General features: G+C 36.0%; 1 protein-coding gene and 1 long non-coding RNA gene across 4 annotated transcripts; one reads left to right on the forward strand and one right to left on the reverse strand.

Moving 5' to 3' along the window:
- Nucleotides 1–1,184: 1,184 nt before the first annotated feature.
- zc2hc1c (zinc finger, C2HC-type containing 1C) lies at nucleotides 1,185–8,063 on the reverse strand. 3 transcript variants are annotated; one of them, XM_026229330.1, is made up of 3 exons: nucleotides 5,150–8,063; nucleotides 3,240–4,673; nucleotides 1,185–1,974 (listed from the first exon to the last, which is right to left on the reverse strand). In XM_026229330.1, exons 2-3 carry the CDS (start codon nucleotides 4,593–4,595, stop codon nucleotides 1,729–1,731), a joined length of 1,602 nt encoding a protein of 533 aa, XP_026085115.1. In that variant the 5' UTR covers nucleotides 4,596–4,673; nucleotides 5,150–8,063; the 3' UTR covers nucleotides 1,185–1,728. The 3 variants fall into 3 exon arrangements, with proteins under 3 accessions (XP_026085115.1, XP_026085117.1, XP_026085116.1); XM_026229332.1 differs by lacking the exon at nucleotides 5,150–8,063 and adding an exon at nucleotides 5,006–5,104; XM_026229331.1 differs by lacking the exon at nucleotides 5,150–8,063 and adding an exon at nucleotides 4,746–4,770.
- A 3,149-nt stretch (nucleotides 8,064–11,212) lies between these two features.
- On the forward strand, nucleotides 11,213–14,585 carry LOC113060425 (uncharacterized). Its single transcript, XR_003278245.1, has 5 exons — nucleotides 11,213–11,369; nucleotides 12,631–12,787; nucleotides 12,914–12,979; nucleotides 13,575–13,664; nucleotides 14,037–14,585. It is a non-coding gene; the product is annotated as an uncharacterized LOC113060425 (long non-coding RNA).
- The last annotated feature ends 1,622 nt before the right edge of the window (nucleotides 14,586–16,207 follow it).

The raw sequence follows: 16,207 nt of genomic DNA on the forward strand, positions 1-16,207 counted from the left end.
CTACTCAAGCTGCCGTTGATAGGTCATGTGACAGGCACAACGTGGCGGATGTAGTAAGGGGGCTACACCTTGGGGCTCTGTCCCAAATGGCTCAAAAAGCCCTTGGTCTTTTCAGCTTCTCTTAGACTGTGATCAAAATAGCACACTTGCTTACTGCCCAGTACACAATACTGCCTACTGTTTCTTTAAGAATAGTATGTGCTAACCGTTCGTTTTACACAGGCTTGTTAATGAGGGTTCATCATACTGTATATGCCACATAGAGCTCATTTCATAATTAATGACTGAACAGAACTGACTCGACCTTGAGCTGTCTTTAACTGAACAGGGATACTGTTTTCATTCTCTCAGTCACACTAAGAGGAGAAGGGAATATAGTTACACTAGAAAGTGATTACAATGGTACATTTTGTTTATACTAAAATAGCAGTATTTTCTTTAGCAATAGGCTAAGTGTAAATGGTAGTTAGGTTAGGTGGCAGATATTTATACTACTGTAGTACATTATAAAACAGTGTGTTATAACATACTGAGTGCAGATTATCATATTTATTAACATCATTAAATGGATGCCGCCTTATTGGAACAATAAAGGCCTCTCTACACCAATGTTGCTTGCATAATTTAAGTATATATATATTTTTTTTAGATAAATGTTATCCATATATTCTATTACTGCATTATTATTTAATATCTCTGAAACCGTTTGTAGTATAAAGCGCTATGGGGTAAAGGTGACGTCATCTGACTTGACCGGAAACAAAATGATATTGTTTTTATAATAGTTTGTAGTTTACAGTAACATGTATAAGTACGTTGTTCGAATCTACCGTCTTCGACCGTTAATATTTAAACTTTCAGAAAGCAATAACTAGAATGAGGTGTTATATATTTTTGTTTATAACAATGCTTAGAACATATTAATTATTTCTTGTTTACAATACGTCAAGAAAGAGTTCTATAACAATGTAAACACTAGCTGACCTAGACAACAAACTTTTCCAAAAGAATCTTGTTTGTTAGTTTCCTCCTGTGAAGTAATTGCACTGACATCAAAGAAAGAGTAGCCTGTTGTGTAACTTATCAGTAGCGTGACTGGAATATCTTGATTAATCATTTAAAGTATAATACTTAATTATGCGATTCAATAACATTCTCCTGCAAACAATGACCACTTTAGTCTATTTTGACCAAAAACTTTTGTTTACTGGTTTATTTTCCTGTCTGTTATGTCATTACACCAGTAGATGGCGACAGGTGGTGCATAACTACATTAACAAAAATAACAATGAACAAATATCACAACACTGCATCATGAACAAACATGAATTAAAAAAAAAGAGTACATTCATAAATTGTTGTCAAAATTAAATTACATTAACATTAAAAAAATTACATTAACATCAGTTTAGGAAATTATAAAAGTTCAGTGAAATTCACTGAAAACGAAAGATCTCTACAGAGGACAAATGTATTTTATGAGCTCAAGAGTATAATTATTTAACAAGCTAAAAGGCAGTAGTGTTTCTTTCTGCTGGGGAAATTAAGTTAAAAAAAATGTAAGCAAAAATCAAATAAATTATATTTTTATTATTATTAAAATTGTAAATAATCTATTTTTTTCTAAGGTGTTCCAGACAAAGTAGTTTAGAGTAAGCACACACAGCATGATATTTCACACTGCTCTGAAGTGGCATGTGTCTGCTCACAGAGAGCTGCTTCAGCACGTCACTGCAGGGTCTTCCTCCTGGTGGCGCTGTGTGGTTGTTTGGGAGGTGGGGGCCTGCTCCTGATGTTCTGGCACTTTGGGATGTGTCTCTCTGCCGGCCCTGGAGCAAATCTGCGTCCGCAGTGAGGGCAGCTCACATATTCTGGGTTTAGATTGGAGACTGGCTGGGACAGCACACTTCCTCGACCCTGACGCATGGTTTGAATGAAGGCCTCATGTTTCTGTCGCCAGTTATTCCTCTTGAGCTGTGGATAAAAACAGTAAGACATCAGACATGGATAGTACACAGAAAAGTGGTGTTATGGAGTAACAATTACTATAAAACACAGATAGGCCTTTATGAAATTTCAGATGACAAATAACATCATAACAATGTTTATTTTCCAAGATCAATGTTAAAATGTATATGAATATGCTGTTAAATTACTGTCAAATTTGACTTACATTTGAGTCTGTTCCTAATGGTCTCATGAGGGTTCATATAATGTTGCTAAAGAAGAACATTATTTTGTGTATTTGGTTTAATGCAATGTGTTTATGCGGTTTATGGTAAAAATAAATGAATAAATAAACATTATTTTCCACATAATGTACATTATTGTTTCTTCTCTATGCCCCGCCTTTCTGAAAAGCTTAGATTTCTACAAAGCTCATCGTTCTGAAAAGCGAGGTGTGCTCTGATTGGCCAGCTGTCTATCCAGTGCATTGTGATTGGCCGAATACCTCAAGCGTGTGATGGAAATGTTACACCCTTTAACATACTGTGATTCTGGTGTGTACCGGCATAACCAGACAAAACCAATAAAACACATTATAAACGAGCCATTTGTTGCATCCAGTGGGGACATAATTACTGATTATAATGACTTATACTGTGTTTTTACACGTTGCGTATCCCGCTACGTAAACATAAAGCCATATCTGCCTTTGTGATCAGAGTAACAACAAACAACAAGAGCTACTCTACACTGAGTCAAAACTTGTGTTTGAAAACAGCTCAGTTTTATTCAGACTCAAAGATATGCAATTTGCTGCAGATGCTATTTACACAATGAAATTCTGATGCTTGTGAGGTAAAACAATGAGATCTTTAACATTTTATGGCAGATACTGACAAAAGATGATATAATTATCAAGCGTCACTCTATATCTTCAATAATCTGTCTTAATAAATTGAGATTGAAGTTATAATGCAATGTTATAAAATGATAATTGAGAGTTGAACAAACGCTCCTCAAAAGATCCTGAGGATCAGATTTGAGACTCTAAAACATGATTGATGGAGAATCAAGTAAAGCTGAGCTGCTTAAGTCCAGTAAGAGTTCATCTGGAGATATCACTGACCTTATTCTGACCTTTACTTGAACAGTTACACTAGAAGAGATTTGACTGGATTAAAAAAGTATGAACTATCAGTGAAATTGTTCTCATCTTGATCATTTAGAGGCCTTTGCTTCTCAAAAATATGACACAGCAGCAGACTTCATAGAGTTAAAAGCAAGCATCGTACCTCTGGCGTTCTGCTCCTGCTGTTGGTTTTCATGAACTCCTCGAGGTCTGTTCCTTTGGCTCTGTACTGTGACATGTCGAAGATCTTGCGCTGAGGCCGCTGTTTCTCACACACCTTCATGTGTGTCTCCAGACGGTCTGGAGCGAAGCGTCGATGGCACACGTCACACGGGATCAGCTGCTGTGAAGCGTCCAGATCCTCCTCCAGACTGAGCTCCACCTGCTGCAGGCGCTCTCCTCTCCGTCTGGGGTTTCTCTCCGGGACGGCCTCCGTCCTGAGTTTCGATGTGAGTCGATATAAACTCTCTTTATTTCCTCTCCTCTCATGCTGCAGGTCAGATCTGTCCCTTCTCACAGATTCAGATGGATTTGGTTTCCTCACGTCGCAGTGATCTTCATCTTCACTGTGCACATAGAGGTTGTGTGTTTCCCTTCTTCTTCTGACATGGTCCCATCCCATGTTTTGCCTGTCACTCATTTCCCGGCTCCGGTGTTTCGCTGTGTGTTCGTACTCATCCCACTCTCTCATTTCCTCCAGCTTGTGAGCCTTTGTCATCTCTAACATCAATGGTTGTCTCCATTTTGCACTTTCTTTGCTCATCTCCAGCTGGCTACCATTTATCCCTCGATCCCATCTTTCCATATTGTCTCTGAATTCCCACTTTTCATTCCCATATCGGTCTCTTTGCTCTTCCCGGTCGCCGTATCCATTCCTATAGAACCTGTTGTCCTCGTTTAGCTTTTCCAAATGCCTTTTACTTCTCTCATCTCTCTTTGCACGCTCCTTCCTCTCGTTCTGGACTCTCCTCAGAGTCTCCTCGACTTTGGAAATCTTCTCCTGGAGCATCATCTCTTTCGAGTGGATCTCCTTCGCCAGCCACGTTTGTTTTTCAAGCTTCTGTTCGCGGTGCGTATCGCTTTTCGTCGGATTTGTTCTCTCTGTTAGATACTCTGGATTAAGAGCGTCTAGTTTCCTTACACCCTTCTGCTGGTGTCTGTTAGTTAAACCCGAGGAAACCCGAGGATGCTCTGGCTTCGTGACGTTACTCAGGCTGTACGCTCTCTTGTGAAGCACTGGTTTTAGAGGGAATATATTGTCCGATGCTCTCCGTGAAGGGACGTATTCCCTCTGCTCCTGTGGATGTGTGTGTTTCTTCCAGTGGATGATGTCTGGATGCTGTCCGTCTCTCGTGGATCTGATCGTTCGCTCCTGGTCTTCTAGCGCGTGTGTTCTGGAGATGTGATGAGTTCCCGAGGGTCTGCTCATGGCCTCTCTGTGCAGGGAAGGAAGTTTCGTCGATACGGTCTCTTTTTCCCAGAAATGCTGTGTGAATTGATGGCGTGGCATCGTTTGCATTTTTATGCAGTGTGTGAATCTCTGTAACAGCTTCAGTTGATCGTCTAATAACAGCGTGGTCAACCTGTGGTCAGTGGACTGATATAACACATGAATAAGGTATAAATAGTTTTGGTTTCCTGTTTCTTCTGTCTAGCATATTTCCATTACCTGTGAGTCTAAACATCATCTGGATTTTTTCCCCCTGACCATTGGAAATATTTTCTAATTTAAGAAGTGATTAAAAATCTCTGTAAAAAACGTTAACGTTAACAAAATCCAACAAGAATGTGAAACCTGATCTTATTCTGCTCTGGAAATATATGCAGATTAGTGCATACATAAATAGATAAAACCTCAATTGGATGTTTAAACATAATATTACCGAAAGCCTGTAACTGAAGTTAGTACAAAAAAATAAAATAACTGACGTCTCAGTGCGCTGTGATTAAGCAGCTGATGTTTTACTGACTTGGATAAAATCCTCTTATCTCTCTCGGCTGAATCAGCACATGTTCATAAGCACTTAGAGATTATCCTGAAGAAATGTAATATCAGTTTAGTTTCAAACTTACCGATTTATGTTTTCCGTGAATGTAAACGGGTTCAGTGAAATCAATGTTTGAAAAGTTATGTTTACACTCGTTGCTTAGAAACAAGACAACGCGAACTTTCTACGTCAGACGTCTTGCCGTGACCCGGATGTCCTACGCACTGTGGTGATGATGATGATGATGATGATGCTGGGCATGTGCCGCTTTGTAAGCAAGACAATAAGTTGCTATTTCACGTCTGAAAAAACTACTTTTCAAACACCAATGAAGTCTATTTGACTGCGGATTTCAGGAACCAGAAAGCCTTTTATTATCGTCCCTCTGCCGGTGTCACGCTATACAGTGCGTATCTCATACAAAACCTGGACATATCGGTAAAACATTTCCCATGAGATTCAGGGCTTCCATGGGGATATAGTCTAAACAAGCCATGGAAAAGATTCAGTTTTTTAAGAAATAGAAAAAAAAAATGATTAGACCCGGTTTTCTCAAAAGCAACTAATTCAGTCGTTGCCACTAGAGTTCAATAGATAGCTAACTAATCTTTTGGGAAGCACTAAACTCTTTCTAAAGGTGCTTTCACAGTGATTCATCACTAGAGGTCGCTGAATTACACATGGTCAGATGCTGCATCACATCACCAACAGCTACTGTCCTGGAAAATCAGCAACACTGGAAACTGCTGTCAGTGTGAAACCCGCTACACATGAAGGAGATCCTGCAGCTTTCATCACCTGGAGCTTTATCACATCACTCCTGGTTTGCACACAATCAATGTTATACGAGATGCTGCTGTCGTGACTAGAACATGTCTGTCCACTTTTTGATTGTAAAGATTGCATCACTACGTTTTGTCAAATTATATTTCTAAGTGTTTTGTTTTGCTTGGTTGAGTGAAGAACAAATACAAGTCCTCTAAATATCACATTGCTTCCTGGTCTGAATCATTAGAGAAATCTGCGCAGATCAAGCACCGTTTACAATCCAAAACAGTCTAAGACCGCTCTAAACTAATCTGCATGGATTTTGATGCGAGAGACAACAGGAGATGGATTTTGTCACTGCAGAAAGAGTTATTAATGATTATGGGCATATAACATCTTAATCCTGGATGTGTTTCAGTTTTTGTCTTCTCCAGATGTTCACTGATGGACTGGAGTGCTGTGGATTATTGTGATGTTTTTATCAGCTGTTTGGACTCTCATTCTGACGGCACCCATTCACTGAAGAGCATCCATTGAAATCTGTTGAAGAAACAAACAAATTTTGGATGATCTGAGGGTGGGTGAATTCATGTCTGTGCAAACCATTCCTTTAAGATGGCATTGGATTGTGGTTCCATGTTGGCAGCTATACAGTTCAACCATGTGTTTATGTAAAACGTGTGTACATATTTCAACAGTATAGTATTGTTTCGAAACGACTAACACTATAATTATATCCAACACAAAACGCTCGTCGTTGAGAACTGGATCTTTGCAGGCTTATTTCCTCTCCTGAGAAAGTTAATTGTTTTGGCTGAAGGTACATCATGATGTGGCACTGTCCATAAAACATGCATCTTGCTCTTATGCCATGTTTCATGTGCGTCTGGTATTCTCCCGACCATACTCCAGAATGAATGGGTGTATTGTGAAAGAGCCAAACATTCCAGGAAATGAGTGTTCCCCACCCCCTAGTCTCCTTCCAAAGCCCAGACGGGATGCTTACTTTCTACAGGAGCTTTTTAAAGTCACAACCACTCATACAGATGCCTGCTGCAACTATGAGCCCAGATCCATCTGATGACGCCAGACCTTAAAACATCACTTGTCATTATTAGTGAGTTCAGCCATCTGTAGAGGAGCAATCAGATGTTGATGAGAGACATGATCACAACATGTTTTATTGCTAGGTGGAGTGGAGGTATGAACTTGTGCTGTCAGGACATCTTTCGCCCGCGAGTCAGATCACAGAGAAAATAAACTATGGCTTCTGAGAGAAAGAAAAACCTAAGATGAATCATCAACAGAGAAGTGTTTTTTGTCCATCCACTTTGACGAGATGTCCTGTACTTTGAACCACATCATCCGCGCAGAGCCGAAGCACAACCAAAACAATGTTCCTCCGCGAGACCCATTTTAACCGCTAGAGGGCCAAAAGTTACACATTGTGTCTTTTCTTTCTTTCTTTAATGGAACAGTTTACTGAACCTTTAAACCAAAAATAAAACGTGTTAAGTGTCATATTTGACATAATGACTCACAGTTTTGGGGAAAGTTACTTTTAAAAGTAATTCATTACAATATTGCGTAACTTGCGTAACTTATTAAATTACTTAGTAACTTTTTATGACTAAGTTACTTTTGCATTACATTTTAAATCTGAACAGGGCTTGCTTGTTTGTTTTTTAAATAATAAAGTTATATTTTTGGCTAATATAAAAGCCTTTTTCACACCAAAAGTGAAATTAACACGCCTCAGGCTGAAGGGAAAGTGAACTTATGTCTGTAAATTTCAACAATAATTTGTCTAGAGTAATTTTTTTGCTTTTTAGTATAGTTGAACTGGATCATCGAGGGTCAGAAGCAAAGACATTGGTTTATAGAATGGGATTAAATACATAAATGATATTTGTGTTGTTTAACATTTAATTATTGCTAGTTTGCGTCATATTCTGACTTGCATTACTTTTATTCATTTTGAGGATTTTTTTTGTATGAGTGGGATTAATCAATGCAAATTCATTTTTATTTTTGACACACAACATAAGGTTTCATTACAGATTTCACTCTACATGGGGACAGGAGACCTGTCAACCAATAAACTGAAGGGAAAAAAAGTAACTTATGTTATTTATTTGAAAAAGTAACTCAGATATTCTCTTGTAAATTAAAAAAAAGTAATGCGTTACTTTACTAGTTACTTGAAAAAAGTAATCTGATTACTTTACTCACGTTACTTGTAAACATTACCCCCAACACTGATGACTCATTTAGGAAAATATGGTACTAATGATATAATATCACTGTTATACTTGACTTTACTTTAATCAAATTAATAAAGATTTGCAGTGAAAAGAAGATTGAAGGTGTGTAGAGCCAGTGGTGGCCTAATAGAAATATAATTTGTTTATTAATTCACAATCATGCATCATTTTATATACACTGGTGGATAAAAGTTTGAAATAATTAAGGCTTTTTATTCATTTATTTGAAAGATTACAAAAGATTACAGTTACAATAATATTATGAAATATTAAACATAAAATAGTGGTTTTCTATTTAGGATATTTTACAATTTGAATGTATTTCTATATCAAAGCTGAATTTGCAGCAGCATTACTCCAGTCTTTACTGTCCCTTCAGAAATCATTGTAATGCTGCTTAATTTGCTGCCTAATTATCAGTTACTATTTTTGATCAATTATTAATATTTGATTTTTATTATTATGGTTTTAAGTTAAAGGACAGCATTTATTTAAAATATAAGTACTTTGTAATAAGTACAAATTCACCTTAACTTAAATAAATTTAATGCAACATTGTTGAAGAAAAATATAAATTTTTATTTTTAATAATCTTACCCAAGACTGAATGGTATCACATTTCCCACAAAAATATGAAATATGAACATTTTCAACATTGATAATAATTAGAAATGTTTCAGTAAATCATCATATTATTCTGATTTCTGAAGATCATGTGACACTGAAGACTAGGATGCTTAAAAGTGCATCGCTGAAATAAATTACACTTTAACACAGATTCACACAGAAAAATAATGCCAGTCATTTATGGTCCAGGGCCACTTTTTGGCCCCAGTCCGCCCCCATTGTGAACATCATGTTAGACAGCAAAATTTTTATCATGATGAATCAAATTGATAAAATCTGGCTCAGATGAAACCGTATACTTTAGGTTTAAGATAATCTAATGTTAGTTAACCCTTAGACCTTATATTTGTTTCATAATTAATGTACAAGTTATTTACAGACTAAAGAGCTGTTTATAGAAATGCATCTTTCTATGTGCACATAAATACATTTTCTATGTGCAAACCTAGTGCAGACTCGACCGAGTTCTTCGTGAACGCGCCGCGCCTCCTGTGAGGTTCCCGGAGCGCGTGCTCGGTGCGCGTGCTTGCACTTACCGTGAAATAAACATAATCTCACTAGCCCACATAAAATGATCATGCATAAACTTCTTCAGTGGTCTGGTGTTGACGAATTTCCGACACAAACCAGCCGCCGTCAAAACTCATCGGTTCTGCGTTCGACATTTTCGGTCGAAAGCTGCATTGATAATATTTTACAAATGATTGAATTACATTATCAAAGGCAATTAAAATTCACCTTCTAATAGGCTATATGAGTACAGACTTATATCTTGCATGGGTTATACGTATGTGAATATTCAGAGTTGTACTAAAAAGAGCAGCTTCATCATCAGATGTTTATATCATAAGCGCATTCACTCATTCTAAATAAAGACACACCCTTTATTCCTGCACTGTAAAAAATGATTGCGCCAATTAGTTATCATAACTTAACATTTCGAGTTAAGTTAACTTATTTGGATTTAACTTATTGAGATGACTCAAATATTTAAGTTTTTCTTGGCTTAACTTATCAGACTTAAAATAATGAGTCAACTGAACTTAGATATATCAGTTAACATAGCTGCTTCAAATATTTGAGCTTTAAATACAAATACGTGCAAATGGAAACTAATATTAACTAATATTTGATAATATCGATACATTTTAAAATTGTATTTGTCAACTTTTTATTTTATTTATTGTTATTATTTTTTATGCATTTACTTTATATATTTCTATGCATGCCATTGATAATATAATGTCCATAAACCGCAAAATGTAAATATCAATGTAATCTTTAAGCTATTTTAAGATTAAAATGTATGACGTTCTATATATATAATTTTCGGATGACCTCAGAGGGTGAAAGTCCTTCTGCAGCAACGCCATTTTCTCACTTTAACAATGCTTGTTCTAGTCTGCAGGATCTAAAACCTTCCTCTTTTAAAGTTAAAATCGGTTTTGCAAACAGGCAATCTGTTTATTTGGTTTTAATTGAACTACAGACCTTCATCTTGATTAATTTGAGGTAATTAATGCCAAGTATCTGTGAATTTATGTAAAATGTTTAACATAATAGATTTGAATATTGATCGACATAATTATTCTGAACGTTTATGTACGCGCTTCTAATATATGATTTTAATAAATTTAAAGATAATAATCCAACAACAACCACCGCCTTATTTCAGTTTTGCATGAATTCATGTGACCATTATAAGACAAATAATGCAACTTTCATATTTAATATGTAATACTGTATGTGGAAATTAGATCAAATTTATTGTATCATTGATTAGAAAAAAAAAAAAAAAAGAATTTAAATTATTTTTCCTGAATGAGCCAGAAGAGTCTTTCTGCAGCACCGCCATTTTCTCATTTTATGTTGTGATGTTCTTGCTGGAGTTTCTCCTCAAACAACGTTAACGTTACCCGAGTCGTTTAACCGTCGAATTTGTTTTGGCAGACAGTTCAAACCAGACTGAGCCGTGGACCTTCATATTGGTCAGTGTAAGGTGAGTATGTTAAGTTACTCCAAAATCTGTTTAATATGTAACGTTATCATCTTTTATAATTGTGAATACCAGAACGGTAACGTTACGTTTTATATTGGATTACGTTACATGAAATAGATTTATAAGATTTTTTATTATTTTCAGTGCTTCTGTACTCACTTCTAAGATGTTGTTTTAATATATTAACTGTAATCAACTATCCGTAGTATAAACAACGCCTTAAACAGTTTCGCGCTCAAAAATTATTTGAACTTTGTAAGCCAGTCATGGGACGTTAACGCTTTTCATATTGAAAATGTAATACTCCGTGGCAAAATCTTCTTCTTCTTCTTTGTGCTTATTTGGCGGTTCGCATTCTTAAACAGTGGCAAAATAATTCCCTTTCAAACATTTCTTCCTGTCGTTAGAAATTTAATTAATTAATAAAAAAAAAATATATATATATATATATGACGTCAGACGATGAACGTCTGTTTTCAGCCATCGCCATTTTCTCACGTTTACACTTCCATGTGCTTGCTCCAGTCTTGAGTTTTTCCCTCGATTGTCAACGGCGTTTATCTGTTAAGTTAGTCTTTTAGAGTTAGCAGAAACCTGCTTTTAAATGTATTAACTGAATCTTCGAGCTTCATCCTGACCAGTTTTGGGTGAGTAGGCCAACTAACGTAGTCCTAATGTTACACATTTTAATGAAAATTACCTGTAAGCCATGTAACGCCTTACATATACCAATCGGTAATTTGGGGGAAGATTTTTTATTTTTTTTCGTTTAAATAAGTTAAATTCGTTAGAGACAAATAATAGGAACAATATTAAAAGATAGAATAGAAAAGATATTTTTTTATTATTATTATTATATATTTTTTTTTATACAGACGATGAACTAAAAATGCACCTGCAACGTCTGATATTTCCTCAATTTAACGCGGCAGCCTCACTATATGTTTTGGTAATTCGTGTGTACTTGTCTTGGCTCTGGGGATTGTTTATCTGTTAAGTTCAGTTTAAGGTGAGTAATAAAATGTTAACGAAGGCCTAGGCGATAAACAGCATTTATATAAAAAGGCGATATGACTTCATCAATAACTGTGCTCACACCGCCACCGTCGAGAGCGTCAAAGTGGCCGGAAGTCATTCATTTTCAATGTGAGCCGGCGTCGGGCAGCGACGAGTAGCGACTTGGTAAATATAAATTTATGCACAATGCTTGAAGTGTTCCCTTAATGATTGGTCTTCAGGCGAGCACGTTAGAGAATCCCATGGGTGGGGCGAGGCGCAACGCTCAGGAACTGTTCAGAAAAGCACTAAGCATAGTGCAAAATACTATGGTTTCAAGACGTGCTTTTGGGACATGAGGGATTTACAGAAATTGTCATGCCAACTTGCTAGACTGTGCAAATGTGAGACGCAAGTGTAACGGTTAAACACTTCAATCTAGTGCATGTTTGCCTAGAACTCTGCTACATTTCCACGTTTTTTCTTGTGAGCCATTACTTTAGAATCTTTGCTAAACAAACATACAGTCCGTTACTTAATGTCCATGTGAAAACACTAAATTTATGTTCTGCATGCAACACAAGCTTACTGCTAACTAATGTTTGCATTTGGCACACATGTACAATGAACTGTAAGGCCCATTCCGAAACCGTTCGAAATTAATGTGTACCTTTAGACCCCTATGTCTAAATTCTTTAGTCACAATAGTCTTTCTGAAGCTAAAATACTTTAGAATTATTGTTTATAAATTTGTCACATTTACAAATTGGTCACTGCCTCCACTTTAAGGGCATTATATTATTGTTAGTTATATAAATGCAGTTATTCAATGCCATTGCTATTAATTTATGTAGCACATACCTATTTTAATTTATGAAATGCAAAAAAAGTAAATGTCATGTCTTTTAACAGATTGAAGCAGAGTTCACTCGCTTAACATCTAAGGACCTCATGAAGTCTTTTCTCTCAGGGTTGGATCAGTATGTACCCAGGTTCCTTCAGATGTTTAGAGCCAAGTTGAGCAGCATTTTCAGAACTGAAAAGCCTTCTATGCAAGATTGACCGTGATGTGAGTATTTTAGTTGTGTGCTTCAAATTAAAATGTGTTTGGGTTATTTAAGTTTGGAGTCACGCATCAACTAACATGTCATTTTCTGTCCACTGTTCCTTTCCCTTTTCTCTCCATCATCATAAGACCCAAAATGTGTCCAAATATCAGCTTTTAAGGCTTTGCACAGGCTCCTACTCTTCTTCTGCCTATGTATGTACAGTTTACTTAAAATAACAGATTTTTAAAAATGTGATCTTTAGTGTTGTGCATTGCTGCAATTTTTTTTCACATCAGTGACGTGCTGCATCATGTAAACTTTGAGTTGAATCGAAGTTTACATATAACATGGGGGAAATAATTGAACATGTTAACTTTTTTTAATTTTATTTTTATTAAACCTGTTAATTAATTCAACAGTTTAATTAAACAGCAATTGACATGCAATTGGTAACAACTGAAGAAATTTACACTTACAAAGAAATCATATTATAGTTCATAAAGTTATGTGTAATGAAATGACAAAAGAAAAAAACTATGTATTTAATCTGCATAGTTATAGTGATAATAAATGTTTTTCTTAAATACACTTTGGCAACAATTAACAGCACCCTTTTATTCAATAATTATTAATTTGTTACAAAATGTTTATTTAACATTGCACCACCAGCACCCCGCATTTTTTTTTTCATGGGCTACATGCCAGCAGGTGCTGCAGCACCCCTGCTTTCCACTATAATGGTTATAAAGCAGTTACATTGTCAGCCTTGCCCTAAATCAATCGAATCATTTTTTTCTTTTATTTAAGAATTCCATGTCAATGAAAAGGGCCGTTGTTCTTCAAGGCCTTCCACATTACCTCGGCGAGGATCCATCAGATTTCTTCAAGTCAGCTGAGGTAGACTTGCATGTTAATATTATACCTTTGCTTAAAATAATGTTCTGTGTATGTTTAATCAGGACCCTGTCTATGAAATGTATTATAGTTTTGTAATGTAATTATGAGATAAATGCCAAAGTTGAATTTCAGCTATTAATTTCACTGTGATTTCAGGCCTTCGTCAGTATTAAAGATATCAGGGTTATGTTTTCATAGAATCTTTGTACATTTATGTAGGATGATTTGATGTAGATAACGGTAAAATACAAACAAGACCGAGTCTCAGAATTAAGATATTTTCATTACATAAGTTTTGGCTAAAAATTGTGTTATATACTTTCAATAAAATAACTGACATTCTCAGTAAATGTTTTAATATACTTGATGTAGGAAACTGACATTGAAGACGGTGTGATGGTGGGAATGGATGTGGGCATTCTCATAATGCCTGATGAAGATGATGCCTTTGACTACTACGTGGTAGTGGAGGAACAAGTTGTCCTGAGTGATGCCAAAGACCTCCCTCATGCTGTGGCTCAACTAGTCGTACTGATTTTTGCGCTTAACATTGATTATCCCAAAAAACTACGCTACACATTTGAGGTAATTCAGAAGATTTTAATTGACCTTGGAGGTGATCACTGTTTCGTGACGGTGCATGGACTGAAAAATAGAATCTTTCGCAAAACTGTTTAGCATTTTAACTGAAAGGTATACGTTCTGTGCCTTTTTGTTTTTGGTCATGATTTATTGGTGAATTTCTGGTTGTTTTAAAACAAAGAATGTTAAATGATTTTTTTTCTTAATGTGGTTCTTTATGCAGTGACAATTTATGTAACTTAAAGGGTTAGTTCACCCAAATAAAAAATTTATGTAATTAATAACTTACCCTCATGTCGTTCCAAACCCGTGAGACCTCAGTTTATCTTCGGGACACAGTTTAAGATATTTTAGATTTAGTCCGAGAGCTCTCAGTCCCTCCATTGAAGCTGTGTGTACAGTCTACTGTCCATGTCCAGAAAGGTAAGAAAAACATAATCCGTTTCTGTTGTGAGAGAGTTCAAAACAAAGCAGTGTGGATATCCGGTTCGCTAACAAATCATTCGATGTAACCGGATCTTTTTGAACCAATTCACCGAATCAAACCAAATCGTTTTAAACGGTTTGCGTCTCCTATACACATTAATCCACAAATGACTTAAGCTATCAACTTTTTTAACGTGTTAATTAATTTACTGAAACAGTACACTGACTGAACTGCTGTGAAGAGAGAACTGAAGATGAACACCGAGCCGAGCCAGATAACGAACAAAAGACTGACTCGTTCACGAGTGAAGAACCGGTTGCATCAGTTTTCCGATCACCAGTAGTTCTTTCATACAGTACAATTCAATAAACCAGTTGAAGAAAATTGTTCACCGGTTCTTTTGCGCTCGACGTAATGCCGTCATTGGCGATGATTGCACTTGATTCAAGCCTTCGGTTTACCCGCGCTCAAAAAATTAGCACAGAATCAGTTCAGAATCAATGAATTGGTTCAAAAAGATCCGGTTACATCGAATGATTCGTTCGCAAACCGGATATGACAAACTGCTTTGTTTTGAACTCTCTCTCTCACACAGACACTGAAGAGAAGACAATGCTGAATAAAGTCGTCGTTTTTGCTATTTTTGGACCAAAATGTATTTTTGATGCTAACTGACCCTCTGATGTCACATGGACTACTTTGATGATGTTTTTCTTACCTTTCTGGACATGGACAGTAGACCGTTCACACAGCTTCAATGGAGGAACTGAGAGCTCTCAGACTAAATATAAAATATCTTAAACTGTGTTACAAAGATAAACAGATGTCTTACTGGTTTGGAACAACATGAGGGTAAGTTATTAATTACATAAATTCGCTATTTGGGTGAACTAACCCTTTATTATAAAAATATCTTGTTTGAATTTAGACACTTGTTTTGTTTATACAGTATTGTTAATGTACATTACTGTATGTTTGTGCAGTACATCTGTTTTATGCAGTACAGCACTATGCTTAATACTGTGTCATTCATGCAGAGCATTACGCTGTATTGTATGCTTTTTTTGTTTATGAAGTACATCACTGTATGTTTAAAGTAACAGTTTATAAACTGGTTTTAATTGAAAAATAAAATCCAAGTGATTTATCCTCCATTAAGACTTGTCATTTTAAATGTTAAGCACTTTAGTCTATTCAGCTTTTCATAGTTAAGACAACTTCACAATTCAAGTCCACTAAACTTATGTTCATTGCACTTGTATTATAAAGTCCTATCAGCTTTATTCTTAGTTAAGGCAACTTTACAATTTAAGTTCAGGCAACTTAAATGATGTCTATTGCACTTGTTTTTTTAAGTCATGTCAACTTAATCGTAAGTAAAGACAACTTCACAATTTAAGTTCAGACAACTTAAATGATGTCTATTGCACTTGTTTTTTTAAGTCGTGTCAACTTAATCGTAAGTAAAGACAACTTCACAATTTAAGTTCAGGCAACTTAAATGATGTCTATTGCACTTGTTTTTTTAAGTCAT

The sequence above is a fragment of the Carassius auratus genome, chromosome 42, assembly GCF_003368295.1.
Source record: "Carassius auratus strain Wakin chromosome 42, ASM336829v1, whole genome shotgun sequence".
Taxonomy (NCBI): domain Eukaryota; kingdom Metazoa; phylum Chordata; class Actinopteri; order Cypriniformes; family Cyprinidae; genus Carassius; species Carassius auratus.